Genomic DNA, 14,696 nt, shown 5'->3' with positions numbered 1-14,696 from the left:
TATTCATTATTAATTTTAGAGTAAGGCATAGATTCCTAATATTTGTTTCCTTTATAGTTGCTGATTTTATATACAAGAATCTTGGAACAATTATTTAAGTATTAAGTTCACATTAAGAGGAATAAATATTAAAGACAGGAAAAATCTAGAGGTGCAAGGATTATTTCAGACTTGAAGAAATAAAAATTTTAAATTTAATATTAATGTTAAGATATTTAGTTGTATTTAATGGTATTGTTTTATTCATCCTAATATTTCCTTAGAATGAGGAATAAATGATTTACTTTAGGAAGAGTTGCTGTATTTTCAGAGGTGAGCACTTGCTGTCCTGTGATCAAGTAGTTGGCCTGGGTATGTTTTCTGTCGTTGGCTCTCCCTCAGGATAATTTACCGATAAAATCTTGTAAACAACTCTTTACATTCCTTTAAAGAGATTTGTTCTTATTCTGTTTAATATTCCCTTCAGATAGCCCCAGTGTTCTGATGGAGTAATATCTTGCATCTGATGCAGTGGCAAAAAGTGCCACAAATAACAGATGCGTGCAATGGCCTGGTTAGCATCCAATGTTGGCTCCTCTGTCTTTCCTAATCACAGATTGTAGGGCAGGTTCATAGCAGAAGTAGTCACTTTTCAATCATGTATAACACTCTGCTTAAAGATCGCTGATGTTTGAAGTTGAATTGGTGTCTTAGTGTATTGGGGCCACTATACCAAACTGCCGTAGACTGGATAACTTAAATAACAAACACTGAATTCTCATAATTCTAGAGTCTAGGAAAGTCCAAAATTAAGGTGCCAGCAGGTTCGGTGTCTGTTGAGAGCCTCTTTCCTGGTTCGTAAATGTCCTCTCTTTGGGTCCTCATGTGACATAAGCGGTGAGGGAGCTCTCTGGTGGTCTCTTTTATAAGAGTACCAATCCCATTTATGAGGGCTGCACTCTCATGACCTGACCATCTCCCAAAGGCCCCAACTCCTAATACCATCACTTGGGGGTTAAGGTTTCAGTATATGAATGGTGGCAGGGACACAGACATTCAGTCCACCACATTCTGCCACTGGCCTTCCAAAATGTATGTCATTCTCACATGCAAAATACATTCATTCCGTCCCAACAGGCCTAAAAGTCTTAACTTATTCTAGCATCAGCTCTGATGTCTTAAGTCCAAAGTGTCATTTAAATATCATCTAAATCCGATATGGATGAACCTCAAGGTACAGTTTATGCTGAGGCAAATTCTTCTCTAGCTCTGAACCTATAAAAGCAAACAAGTTATGTGCTTCAAAAATACAGTGGTGGGACAAGTAATGGGTAGACATACTCATTCCAAAGGGAAGAAATAGGAAAGAAGAAAGGAGGAATGTGTCTAAAATAAGTTGAAAACCTAACCGAACAAACAATATTAAACCTTAGGACTCAAGAATAATTCTCTTTGGCTTAGTACTCTGCTTTTCAGGCCGCTTGGGGTGGGAACATCATCTCTCAGTTAGGTGGGAAGGCACCTCAGTGGCTCTTTGCCAGGGCCCCACCCCAGAGGCACTGAGGTCCTTTTTTGGCACTTGGGACACACCAGACCTGAAGAGGCATCTAAGAGGAGGCATGTCCCTCTGGACATCTGCTCTAGACCTGGTAAAGGGCATCTACAGAAAAACCTATAGCTAACATATTTAGTGGTGAAAGGCTGAATTCTTTTTGTTTAATATCAGGAACAAGACAAAGTTGCCCACTATTATCACTTCTGTTACTCAGCACTGTCCTTGAGGTTATAGCCAGTGCACTAAGGGAAGAAAAGAGTGGATAGAAGAAAGTAACTATTTGCAGAATAGTGTGATAATTTATGTAGAACATTCGGTATGATATAGAAAAACGCTACTAAAACTAATAAGTGAGTTTAGAAAGATTGCAAGATCAATGTACAAAAATAAATTGTATTTTTAAACAATGAAAAATAAGAAATTAAAGTTTTAAGAATGTTTATAAGAACATCAAAAATATGAAATTCTCAGGAATAAATCTGACAAAAAATGTGAAAGAGCTGTACAATACATTGCTGAGAGAAATTAAAGAATACATACACAGTAGGAGAGGTACACCGTTTTTGCCTTGGTCAGAAAACTCAAGATAGTCTCTCCAAGTTTGAAAAATATTATCAACATTATTAGTCATTCATTAGGGAAATGCAAAATTAAACCACAGTGAGATACTGTTGGTTTGGCTAAAATTGAAAAGTCTGACCATACCAAATATTGACAAAGATATGAAAGAACAAGAGCTCCTTTACACTGCTGGCAGGAATGTAAAATGGTATAGTCACTTTGGAAAACAGTTTGGCAATTTCTTAAAATTAATATATATGTACCATATTCAGTCATTTTGCTCTTAGATGAAAACGTGTTCTTACCAACACTGTACACAGATGTTCATAGCAGCTTTATTTTTAATAGCTAAGTCTGAACATAATTCAAATGCTTATCAACAGGCAAATGGGTAAACTGCAGTATTCATATAACGAGCTATACTACTAAATAAAAAGGAATGAACTGTTGGTACATGCTACATCATGGATGAATCGCAGAATCATTATTCTGAGTAAAAGAAGCTAGGAAAACAGTATACAGCTTGAATAATTATATTTATATAATTCTAGAAAATGCCAACTATATAGTGACAGAAAGCAGATTAGTGGGTACTTAGGGATGGTAGTGCTGGTGGTAGGGAGGGATGAAGGGAAAGGATCAAAACAGAATCTTTCGGAGGTGATAGATATGCTCCTTATCTTGGTTGTGGCAGTGGTTTCAGGAGTGTTTATGTATGTCAGAACTTATCCAGTTGAATACTTTATGTGCAGTTTCTTGTGTGTCAGCTGTACTACAATAAAAATAAATGAAAACTGTCGTTGCTGTCTGATCACTGCTGCTAACATATCTAAGAGTACTTGTTAAATTTGCCCATTCTTAAGACCCACCAAGGACTTTTGTTTAAAGTGATGTGATCCAGGCCTGTCATGGTGGCTCATGCCTATAGTTCCAGCACTTTGTGAGGCCATGGCGGGTGGATCATTTGAAACCAGGAGTTCGAGACCAGCCTGGCCAACATGGTGAAACCCGATTTCTGCTAAAAATACAAATAAATAATTAAATAATGTGATCCAGGCTTCAGAATTATTGAGATAGGACTGGGGAACTGTACTTTTTAGCAAGCACCCCAGATAATTCTTCCCCTTCTTATAAAACACTTAACCCAGATTCATTTAATTGCACTTCGGTAATCTGCAACCATGTCTTCATATGAGAAAGAGATATAAGGTTTCTAATATGAACAGAAAGGCCTAGCCATGGAACACCTGATGACACTTCCACTGTGGTCAGATAAGATAATTTACAATTGAATGGAATTATTTTCTTTTCAGTTTATAGTTCACTGAAGTGAGCCTTGCACTGTAAGTTCCTGAAGTAATGACTGGAAATGTCTTAATTCAGTAGCCCCATCTTTAGTTAATGCTGCACTAAAAGAAAAAAGGAATTTTACTTATATAATATTTGACAAGTCATATTCATATATGTTTTAGTGGAAAAACCATTTTACATCTTATATATGGAAGCTATAAAATAACACATGTTTTGGGGAGAGGAATAAGATGAATAGAATAACATTGTAATTCTCTAAGTGTTCTTTAAATGGAGATAGCCACAGCCTTTCATAAAACTCTGGAAAGAACAGCATGACCTTCTTATTGCCCCCTTTCCACCGACGTCAAACAGAAGGAAATTATAGAATAAGTCTGTCTAAAGTTTAAATGGTTCAGTTATCAGAAGACTTTAGAGAGCAAGTTTTCCACAAATCATTTCTGTGCCATTTTGTCTTGATTATTTTTTTAAGGGTTGGTTTGCCAACATGTAATTAATCACTTTTGTTAGTTTTTAAGGAAATGAAACGGCATTGTTCCCTTTGGCTTAACTGTTCTTTTCGATGGCATCTTTTAGTGTTGTAGTTGTAATATAAAAACCTTAGGTAAATGTTAGGCAGTAATAATGTGAACAAAACAGTGGGAAGGGAGTAATGTTTGAAAACTTGTATACATTGCTGCTGTGATACTTACATTCAACTCCAGATCTCAAATACCACCAACTTTACTATCAAAGTCCTTATAGTCAGAAGGTGTTAGAATGTCAGTGGATGGGGTTATTCCCGGTGTACAAAGGGTCAAGATGCACTTGTCACCAATTCCCATAGTTTCTTCTTCCAAAATCTAGTTTGAATGGATCATTTCATCTCAGGAGGAAGGGATGGGAGCACCCTTCCGACCAGTTTCATTTCTTTGGGCTCTGTTCCATCTGTGCAGGGAACTACCTTCTCTATGGAAATTGGACACGATTTTAAAAATAAAGCATTACATTTACTAATGACTGTCAGTATTAAGATTTCATATAGATCTTGTTACTTCTCAGAAAAAAGTTTCATATAGAGTAAGGTTTTAAAGGTAGGCAAATAACTAGATGTGAGCAGGCACCGTCCTTTAACTTTTATTAATTTGAAATCATTTTTCCATTTTTAAGCAGAATAGAATGTCCCAGTAGGTGTAAGGGAAATTTTAGTAGCCTCCAAGACTCTGTGGAGATTTTGAAACTATACACACTTCTTCATCTGTCCCCTGCCCCCTCCTCCTCCCAAAGCATAGACTTCAAGGCTGAGCTTTGCTCCGTGTTAATGATCACTGTTAATGAAAAAGATAATAGTTTCCAAAAGGCCGAACCCGTGGTTTTGGTATTTAGGGTAATGCTGCCGTCAGAGTGATTGAGATATACTCCTTCCTCTGTGTTCTGAAAGTTTATGTAGGATTGGGTGTGTAACGAATGGGTTGAATTGTGTCCTGCCTCTCCGCCAAAAAAAAAAAAATTGGTTGAAGCACTAATCCCTAGTACCTCAGAATGTGACCTTATTTGGAAATAGGGTCATTGCAGATGTAATGTTAAGATGAGGTCATACTCAAATTAGGATGAGCTCTAATACCCCCTAAGACAAGAGACACACACATGAGGAGAAAATGTCATGTGAAGATAGAGGCAGGGACCGCAGGGCTGCAACTGCAAACCAAGGCACACCAGGGGCTGCCGGCAACCACAGGAAGCTGCGAATAGGCAAGAGAAGATTCCCCCTCCAGGTTTCCGGGGAAGCACAGCCCCGCTGACACGTGGATTTGGACTTCTAGCTATCAGAGCAGTGGGACAATACATTTCTGTTGTTTAAGCTACTCATTTGTAGTATGTTATTATGGTAGCCCTAGGAAACTAATACAGATTTGTATTTTCTTTCAAGTTTGATAGAATTCACCAAACAATGTTGAGTTTTCTTTGTGGAAAAGTTTTGAATTGTGAATTCAGTATCTTTAATAGATATAGAGCTATACAGATGTTCTGTTTATTCCTGTGTGTTTTGGTAATTTGTATTTTAAGAAATTTGTTTATTTCATTTAAGTTACTGAATTTATTGGCATAAAATTGGATTGTTCATAGTATTTTTTGATGTCCTAAAGGATGATGTGCCCTCCTTTATTTCTGATATTTAAAATTTTTTGTTGTTGTTCAGTCTAACACAGTGGTTCCTAACTGGGACAGTTTTGCTCTGGTTAAGGGCATTTGTCTGTGCCAAGGGACGTTTGGCTATGTCTGGAGGCATTTTGGGTTGTCACAGCTTGGAGGATGTGCTACTGTCATCTCCCTGGCTATGCCCAGGGAGAATGCTATACATCCTACAATGCACAGGACAGCTACTCACAGCAAAGAATCCTCCAGCCCACAATATCAGTAGTGCTGAGGTTAAAAAACCTACTCTAGGCTTTACAATGTAAACCTTCTATTTTCCAAAAATATTATATCATTTCATGTTTAATATAGTGTTTCCATTCATCCCCTTCCAGTCTTCAAACTGTTTGTGGGCATACCTTTTACTTCTCTGTATATTATTAACCCCACAATATATTGTTGGCTGTTTTTCCTTTAAATAGTCTCTCAAGGAAATTTTAACATAAGAGAATATGTTCAGTTGTTACTAATATGTTTTCAGCACTCTTTATTCTTTGTGTTGACTCAGATTTCCACGTGGTATATTTTCTTTCCGCATGAAGAACCGCTTTCATACATCTTACAGGTCTGCTGGAAACATAGTCTCTCTGCTTTTATTTGTCTGAAAAACTGTATTTTATCTTCATTGTTGAAGTATATTTTGGTTCTATATAGAGCTTTCTATGACAGTTTTTAATGTTTTCTTTTTCTTTCTTTGAGACAGAGTCTCACTTTGTTGCCCAGGCTGGAGCGCAGTGGCACAATCTCGGCTCACCACAACCTCCGCCTTCTGGGTTTAAGCAATTCTTCTGCCTCAGCCTCCTGAGTAGCAGGGATTACAGGCATGTGCCACCACGCCCAGATAATTTTATGTTTTTAGTAGAGATGGGGTTTCTCCATGTTGGTCATGGCTGGTCTCGAACTCCCGACCTCAGGTGATCCTCCCAAAGTGCTGGGATTACAGGTGTGAGCCACTGTGCCTAGTCCTAAAGTATTTTAAAATATGTCATTTCATTGTTTTCTTGTTTGCATAGATTCTGGGGGAAAATGTAGCTGTTGTTCACTATTACAAGGCTTTTTAAAAAATCTGTGTATTTTACAAAGTAAGTATTTTGGGATTTTGTTACTATTGAAAAATAATAACCTAAAATTTAATGCAACATGCTTAGATTTTATAAACAGACTTGTATTTAACTTATGTTTGGTATTTTTCTTTTTTCCTTTTCTTTTTTTCACTTTTTTCTCTTTTACTCGTTAAAATATGTATTTTGGGGCAAGCTATTTCTCTGAGCCTCAGTTTTCTCACCTGTAAAATTGAGCTACCAATGATTCTCACAGGTTTATTGAGGAAATTAAATGTATTGAAGGATGCAAAATGCCTCGAACTTGTAGGTACTTGTAAACCTGATACTACAGTACACAGATATCCCCCTCCTCATCCAAGTTCAGTTGTTCTGACCTCAGGGTTCACACTTGGTGGCAGATCAGTGGATGTACCAGATCTGAGTCCTTCCCAGCCATGTGGCAGCAGCTCTGTGTAGACATGTTGCCTGCCCCCGCCTCCTGCACACTCTCCAGGAGCTGAGTACAGCCAGGAATTGGCCAAGATGGGGAGCTCCAAACAGACCATGAGTGGACACTGTTAGCACTGTTTACTGTTCCTGTTCCTTTCTGTATTTACATGTTGATTTTAAATAAATCTGATCGCTTACTCAAGCAAGGTTGGAAGTTACTTTAATCCTTTAATTTAAAACTTTAAATACAGTAAAAATCCATGCCTTCTTATATTTTCCCTCATTTGCATATTTCACTTAGGATGCTCTTCCCTTTAATTAGACTAAAATTCTGTTCATTTTCCACTTCTTAATCATGCAGACTAGCTATAGTATTTACAGTTACAAATTCTCATATTAGAAGAATCTTTCATGCAGACTAGCTATAGTATTTACAGTTACAAATTCTGAGAAGAGTCTTAGACATAATTCATAATACATAACTTGTAATCAGCAGTAAACTATTACTTCCAATGGATCTAATTACTTAGAATTTATAATATTAATATTGGATGCACTCTTTTTTATCTTAGCAAGGGAAACTAACTGTGTATGATAGACTTCTTTTTGTAAATAACATTTCGCTTTTCCAAAGCATGAGTTGAGCTGTTGTTTTTTGTACTGTAGCTGGCTGTGGGCACTGGCCCCCTGACCGTTGTTTTAAATGTCCCCTCATTGTGCTCCTGCTCCTTTCCTAGTGGGCCTTTGGAGTGACGCTGTGGGAACTCATGACTCTGGGCCAGACGCCCTACGTGGACATTGACCCCTTCGAGATGGCCGCATACCTGAAAGATGGTTACCGGATAGCCCAGCCAATCAACTGTCCTGATGAATTGTGAGTTTTTTTTGAGCTTGAAGGCATGGGTTTTATTCAATTTACTATATTGGAATAAAGGGAAAAGAGCAGGTTTCCATATTCACATAGAGCCTTCCCTTTTGAGAATAATGACTCTTTGGATTTAAATTAGACTCTTATAAAGAACCACAAAGTCAGGGAGATGCATTCACTCTTTCATGCATTTGGTATTAGAATGCCTTGCATTTTATTTTATAGTACATAATCTAAGCACTATAAATTAGTCTGAGAGAGCGTACTAAGAAAATTGAATACTATGTCAGTTATTCTATACAGAGTACCTGACTTTTGTAGTTATAAAGTAATTATAAAGGACATAGTAGTTATAAAACCTTTCTTATTGTCATTTTGCCTTGCCAGTTAGTATCAGCTGATACAGGGAAGATGATCTGGACTAGTAAGCAAAATAGTTGCTTTCTGTTTCCTGCTTCTATCATGTAGCTTATCTTGCCATGTAATGAGGATGGGATAAACAGGAGGCTCTTCAGGGTGATTGATTGTACAGATGAGTATGTTCTCAGTTCCAGAACTCCCTGAAGGTTTCTGCACCATGACAAGGTGGCAGCTTTTGTACTCATTTTACTCTAGATCCAGGGTTCATAGAACTTAGATAAAACTTTCTCTTCCTCCAAGTTCTTTTTCTTAATTTAACTACAGGAAAACACAGGTTGTTCTTTTTTGACTGTGTTTTAGGTTTTTACATGAACTCTCTGTATTTGCTGAAATATTTTGATATGCTGTCATGAAGAATTGAAATTCACACATGTAATCCAAATAATTTCTTTTAGCTTCTTTCTAGAGCTGCCAACAGATAGTAAAATGAATCCGTTTTTAATATATCATCCTCTCCATACCCACCTTTAGACAGGCAGCATAACTGGCATCAAACTGACCAAAAGTTTAGGAATACTGTATCCTTACTAGTCCAAATTTTCATTTTTGTCACTCTGCAGGTTTGCTGTGATGGCCTGTTGCTGGGCCTTAGATCCAGAGGAGAGGCCCAAGTTTCAGCAGCTGGTACAGTGCCTAACAGAGTTTCACGCAGCCCTGGGGGCCTACGTCTGACTCTTCTCTCCCAATCCCACAGCATCAGGAGGAAGGTGCCTGTCGCGGCTCACTTGAAGCCTGTCGTGGATGCTTCATATCTAACACAACGCCAACAGAAGCACATTCGTCTTCCAGAACACCGTGCCTTAGGAATGCTTTAGAATCTGAACTTTTTAAGACAGACTTAATAGTGTGGCATATTTTCTAGATAATCACTTTTATTAGGTTGAACTGAAAGGGTTTTTGTAAATTTTTTGGCCAAAATTTTTTAAAACATAGTTACTTTGGACTAGGGAGGGGTACATTCTTACAAAATAAATAAACAGTTTTTAAAATTGTTTAGACACAGATATTTGGAATTAGCTATCTTAGTGCCAACTGCTTTTTATTTTTTTACTTCATCAAGGTGATGTAAGTGACTCACCTTTAAAGTTTTTTTAACGTTATTTTTTGTTACTACTCTGGGGAATGGTTTGTCTTCAAAATGCAATGCTTTTCTTAGGAAAGGAAAAACAGCATTAAAAGATACCTGGTTTGCCTTGTACAAGAAAAGGCAGTATTAGAGGAAGAAAATTTAAAGAAAAGCTAGAGGAAAAAAGCGATTTTTAAAAATACTTACTAGAAGCAAACTGCCCTTGCATGGAAAACTGTTTATTTTTTTCGGTGAAAAGGAATTCTGCTTTCGTATTTTTTGGGAAAGCAGGAACTGAGTTCATTACATCTTTAATTTGGCAGAAATTAGCCTTTCTGTGAACCAGAAGTGGTTTGGGGCAGATCTGTAGTAAACAATGGTGATTTTATTTATTTTTACTCTCTGGAAAAGGATATAATACAATTCCAGAAAGTGAACTCATATTTCTAAGGTTAAAATTCGCTTTTATTGCACCTAGAATAGTGCTATGCACAGAGTGGGTGCTTGAGTTGTTGTCATTCTTTTTTTTTTTTTTTTTTTTAAATGTAAACTGGTAAATTTTGTGCTTATCTTCAAGGCTGGCTTAAGTATAAAATTGTTTTTTTAAACACTTGAAAAATTAAAGGATTTGTTTTATATTATGACAGTATTGAAATTATTTTTCATAATGAATGATTGGTTATTGCGTCTGGTCAGTCTTTGAACATTCAACAGCTGGACATGTGTGTTTTATTTCATGATGTTTCAGTCAAGTTCCAAAGCCCTAACACAGTTACAGCTGGCTCAGTCTCCAGGTTCTAGTAAAAAGTTGGAATTAATGTTATAAGAATGTATTAAAACACTGAAACATTTCTCCAGAACCAGCAAGTAAGGGGTATGTATGTATTTATGCTCAGTTTTAGTTGGCCTAAAGCAGAGTTGAATGGGCCTCCTAAATAGCTAGGCCTGCAGGTACTGCCACTACTCCCATCTTCACAGATATATGAGGGAGAATGTGCAGCAGTTGGAGGCTTTCGCTGTTTTTAAAAAAGCTTTAAGAATCAGCAACACACCTGGAAAGATAGCTCACCCAGTGCCTGGTTTTCCACAGGTAAGCTGAAGGGCATGATTTTCTGTGTACATTTGTTAACAGTTCTTTGGTTTTATGAAATACTCATATGAAGCCAGTCCCTGGAGGACTGTTTTTTAAAAAGTCCCTTTGAACCATTTGTAAATTATATTTTCATTCATAACCTGCATTCTTAGAAGGCGTTCAGTCAACGTTTATAGCACTTACTGTGTATTTTCCACGTGGAGTGGTTCAGCTCAAGCATCCCTTCCAGTATTCAGGGCAGTCTTATTTTGTGTTCAAGTGAGTGCATTGTTTAAAAATCACAGTTTATTAACATGTACATGATCTATTTTAAAAAAATAAGTACTGACACTTGACTTCTATCCTCAATTAACAGATAGTAAGAAATGTCCTCAGTTTGGTGGATGGTGTGGTGCTTGTAACCTTATCTTTTTGTGTTTGTGAGCACTTCTATTTTATGTGTGTATTTTTATTGTAGATTTTTCTTGAACTACTTGGAGTCTTTGACATGGGAAGGGAAGAGCAGTTATAAGATTTCCCTGACTCATCTTCTTCCAGTAGTTTTGTTGTAGATTGTGAATGTTACTGAAGTTTTACATTTTACTGATTTTGCAGAAAACATAATTTTTATGGAAAAGAAACAAATTGGCAAAGCACTGTTGTGGTATTATAAGCTGGCTCTGGTGACCTAGAAGTGCATTCTATTCTGTTCTTTCTTGTAATCCTCCTGTTGTAAGAATTTTTTTTTTTTTTTTTTTTTTTTGATAGAAGGAGGATTAGGTTGCTCATTCAGTGTGTATTTATTGAGCGCCCACTGTATCCTGACTGTCGGGATAATGCAGGGAACAAGATAGATGAGGTTCTTCCCTTTCTAGATTTTGCATTCTAGTTAGGAAAAGCAGGTAATGAACATAAATAAGATTTTGGTAAGTGCTATGATAGAAATAATAGAGTGATATTAGAGAGTGTAACTTTAGATGTCATAATTAGCCAAGCTTCCCTAAGCAGGTGGCATTTGAATTGTGATCTGAATGGCAAGAAGCAGCCAGCCATGAGAACACAGAGGCAGAAGGCACATAATTGCAGAAGCCTTAAAGCAGAAGCAAGCTGGCCTCCAATCTCAGCCCTTCCCATTCATTCTCTAGCTGCTGTTGTTAGAAAAAGAGAAAGGTAGCTAGCGTGGCTAGAATGTAGTTAGTGAGGGGAGTGGTACAAAGAAACAGGTCTTTGTAAACTGTGGTATACAGTTTACATTTTTTGGTATACAGTCTATATTTTTTGCTGAATACAATGGGTATTCATTTGAGGATTTTTCAAATAAGTAGCAATGTGATCTGATTTGTCATTCTGAAAAGGTTGTGCCAGCTCCTCTGTGAAGATTGGATTATGAGAATTCAAAGGAAGAAGTAACGAGACCCTTTAAGAAGCTATTGTGTAATTCAGGAAAGTAAAGATAGTGGTTTGGACCCTTTGAGCAGTGAGGACATACAGAGAGAAGGGGCAGATTGGAGATACGTTTTGAAGATACACCAGGACCTGGATCCATTGGATGTTGACGGTGGGGTGAAGAAGGAAATGGGGAGGTCAGGAATGACTAATTGGTTTGGGGCTTGAGCATCTGGTTTTATGGCCAAGCTATATACTGAGATGGGGAAAAGTCTAGGAGAAACTGGATTTTGCATTGGCCAGATAAATCCATAATTTGGTGTAGACTGTGTTTGAGATGCCAGTTGATCATCTCTATGAAAATTTTTGATTGACAGATGAGAGTCTGCAGCTCAGGGAAGGTCTCACTGAACATACGAATGTAGGAGTATAGCATATAGACTATTTTTAAAGCCATGATACTGGATGGAGTTGCTAGGGAGAGAGTGTATAGATGGAGAGGAGATCCTAGGACTGAGTCTTGAGCACTCTAACCTTCAGTTCCATCTAGTGAAGGAAGAAGAGATAACAAAGACTGAGAAGCCACTGTGACTGATAAAAACAACGACAAAAAAGTGAAAATGAGGAGTTGCAGGAGCCCAAGTAAGGTCGTCTTTCAAAATGGAGACGCCTCCATCAGATTTGGCAATATGGAGTTAACTGGCAGGAGCATGGGGACTGGAGCAAGTCGAGTGTGTACACAGGTGGGTACGTAAAGGCCTACTATCGTCAGCCCTGCTGTGAAGGGAAATGGAGCAATAACTAGAGGAGATGAAAGGGGGGTTTTGGGAGAAGAGGGACAGGGACGAGAGTGTTTTCCAGATGAAGGTACAGTGCCAGAAAATGTTTCACGGGCTCATGGGAATGATCCAGTAGAGGGAGAAAAATCCTCTGGGGTATGGGCCACTGCTCTTCCTTGCCAGTTGGTCCACAAGCATGAAAGACTTTCACTCTGGCCTCGAGCCCTTTTGTTGTGTAAGGGTTGTGTGTTTAGTGGGGGAGAAATGTGAGGGAGGTAAGGTAAGGGAAGTGGTACACAAAACTCTCATGGTCCCATTACCCAACAGCCTGCCTCTGTTGAGGGGCTTTCCTGGGACTTCAGACTGGCACCCTCATTGTGCTTGCAGCTGTCATGTTTCCTTGTCCAGATTGCCCCATAGCTGCTTCCCTGGCCTTGGCCTTGAACCCCTCTAGCCAGCAACTGCCCAGGTAACACTTTCTAAAACTGAGCCGCTGTCCCTGCTTGCTTGGAGCCTTCAGAGTAGACTTCAGACCTAGGCGGAGTATCCACTCAGCTCTGCCATTTCTCCTGCTCCCCACTTCGGGCCTGAGTGCATCCCACCGCTCTGCATGCTCCTTCCCCTTCTCCGAGAATGACGTGCTCCCCGCACCCCCCACATGCCCGCTGCTGGGGCCCGGGGACCGAGAAGGTGCCTCTCATACCTTACTGCTCTCCACCAGGCTTCATGGTTGCTTTTCAGCCTTTTTCCCTGGGTTTGAACTTTAACAAAGGTAAGATGGAGGTTTATTTTTCACCGCTTGGCTGTGAGTTCCTTGAGGATAGGAACTTGTGTTTTACTCAGATCTGAATCTCCATTGCTTTAGGGTGTGCTCAGTACATGGTAGGGGTGAATATTTAACGAATGAACGAGTGAAGATACCTATATTTTGCACAGGAGAGCAATTAGAGAGGCTTAAACAGAAAGGAAGTCTTCTAATTCCTTAAAAGCATTATCTCATATTTGAAGAGTTCAAGTCTGATGCAACATAAACTGATAAAGTTTGAAATAAAAAGAGACAGGTTGGTAGGAAAGACCATCTGTATCCTATCCCCAAACTGGCTTAAGTCCACTCCCACTGCCCCCAGCTACCACCTTTTTACTTCATTCTACCTGCTTTTTCTTTGGTCACCGGAATAATAAGCCTGATGTAAATTCTGTTTCATACTCCCACAGGTCAACCTTTTTTGGAGTTTGACAATAATTATTCCAAGTCAAGTAATTCATTGATTTTAGTGGAAGATGGTTTTTCAGGTGTTATTCTTCCATGCGCCTCATCCCCAACTCATATACTAGAAAAGAGATGATTTAATTTATGGGTCTAGAAAATAAAAATGTAATTACTTGCTTGTTAAATTAATAATTTTTTTCTACCTTCATTTTTGCCTTTAATATTTCAAGATAATATTGGACTTAATTCTCTGGGACACACAAACATCCTGCATGAGTATATTGACAACATACATTTTATATGTAAGTGAACCGTGTGGGTGAGCCTCTGCTTTCTCCCTGACAGCGCTGTTCTTTAAGAAGTTAAGGCTAACCAAGTCTATAGGGTTTAATGGGAGATGTCTCCTAACTTTTCAAAGACCAGATGTTCTTGTTATACTGGTAAAAACTTACTTATAAAAAAAAGAGGGATTGATGATGTTCAGCGTTATTCTCTTTGAACAAATACATCGTTTGTTCATACTTGGTTTCTCAGTCTTTCAACACTAAAGCATATTTTAATGATTTGTCTTTAGAAGGGTGAGCACTCCTCTGGGGATATATTACAACTGGGAAAAAAAATAGTTTGAAAATAACGGTTTACCCTTAAAGAGGTTAACTCTATGGTGCCTTAAGTTTACATCTGCAATAAACTTTTTTACATCTTTCTGAGTCTTTTTTTGCTTTTTGCCTTCTTGGTTCTGAGAATAAGCATAGGCTGATATTAGATAGGTTTGTATCATTAGGGATAGCATTTAGCTGCAAATAATGGAAAAATTCAAC

At 38.2% G+C, this 14,696-nt stretch overlaps 1 protein-coding gene across 3 annotated transcripts in view; it reads left to right on the top strand.

Annotated features, from left to right (window-relative positions):
• Positions 1-11,191, top strand: part of RYK (receptor like tyrosine kinase) — a 93,592-nt gene extending 82,401 nt beyond the window's left edge. For all 3 annotated transcript variants that reach the window (XM_030934046.1, XM_030934048.1, XM_030934052.1), the window contains exons 14-15: positions 7,812-7,948; positions 8,923-11,191. In XM_030934046.1, coding sequence (XP_030789906.1) covers positions 7,812-7,948; positions 8,923-9,034 — 249 coding nt within the window. In that variant the 3' untranslated portion in view covers positions 9,035-11,191. The remainder of the gene's footprint in view (positions 1-7,811; positions 7,949-8,922) is intronic.
• Positions 11,192-14,696: the final 3,505 nt, after the last annotated feature.

The sequence above is a fragment of the Rhinopithecus roxellana genome, chromosome 1 (assembly GCF_007565055.1).
Source record: "Rhinopithecus roxellana isolate Shanxi Qingling chromosome 1, ASM756505v1, whole genome shotgun sequence".
In the NCBI taxonomy this organism is placed as follows: domain Eukaryota; kingdom Metazoa; phylum Chordata; class Mammalia; order Primates; family Cercopithecidae; genus Rhinopithecus; species Rhinopithecus roxellana.
The sequence above is the reverse complement of the archived record's forward strand: the minus strand, read 5'-3'. Positions and strand labels throughout refer to the sequence as shown.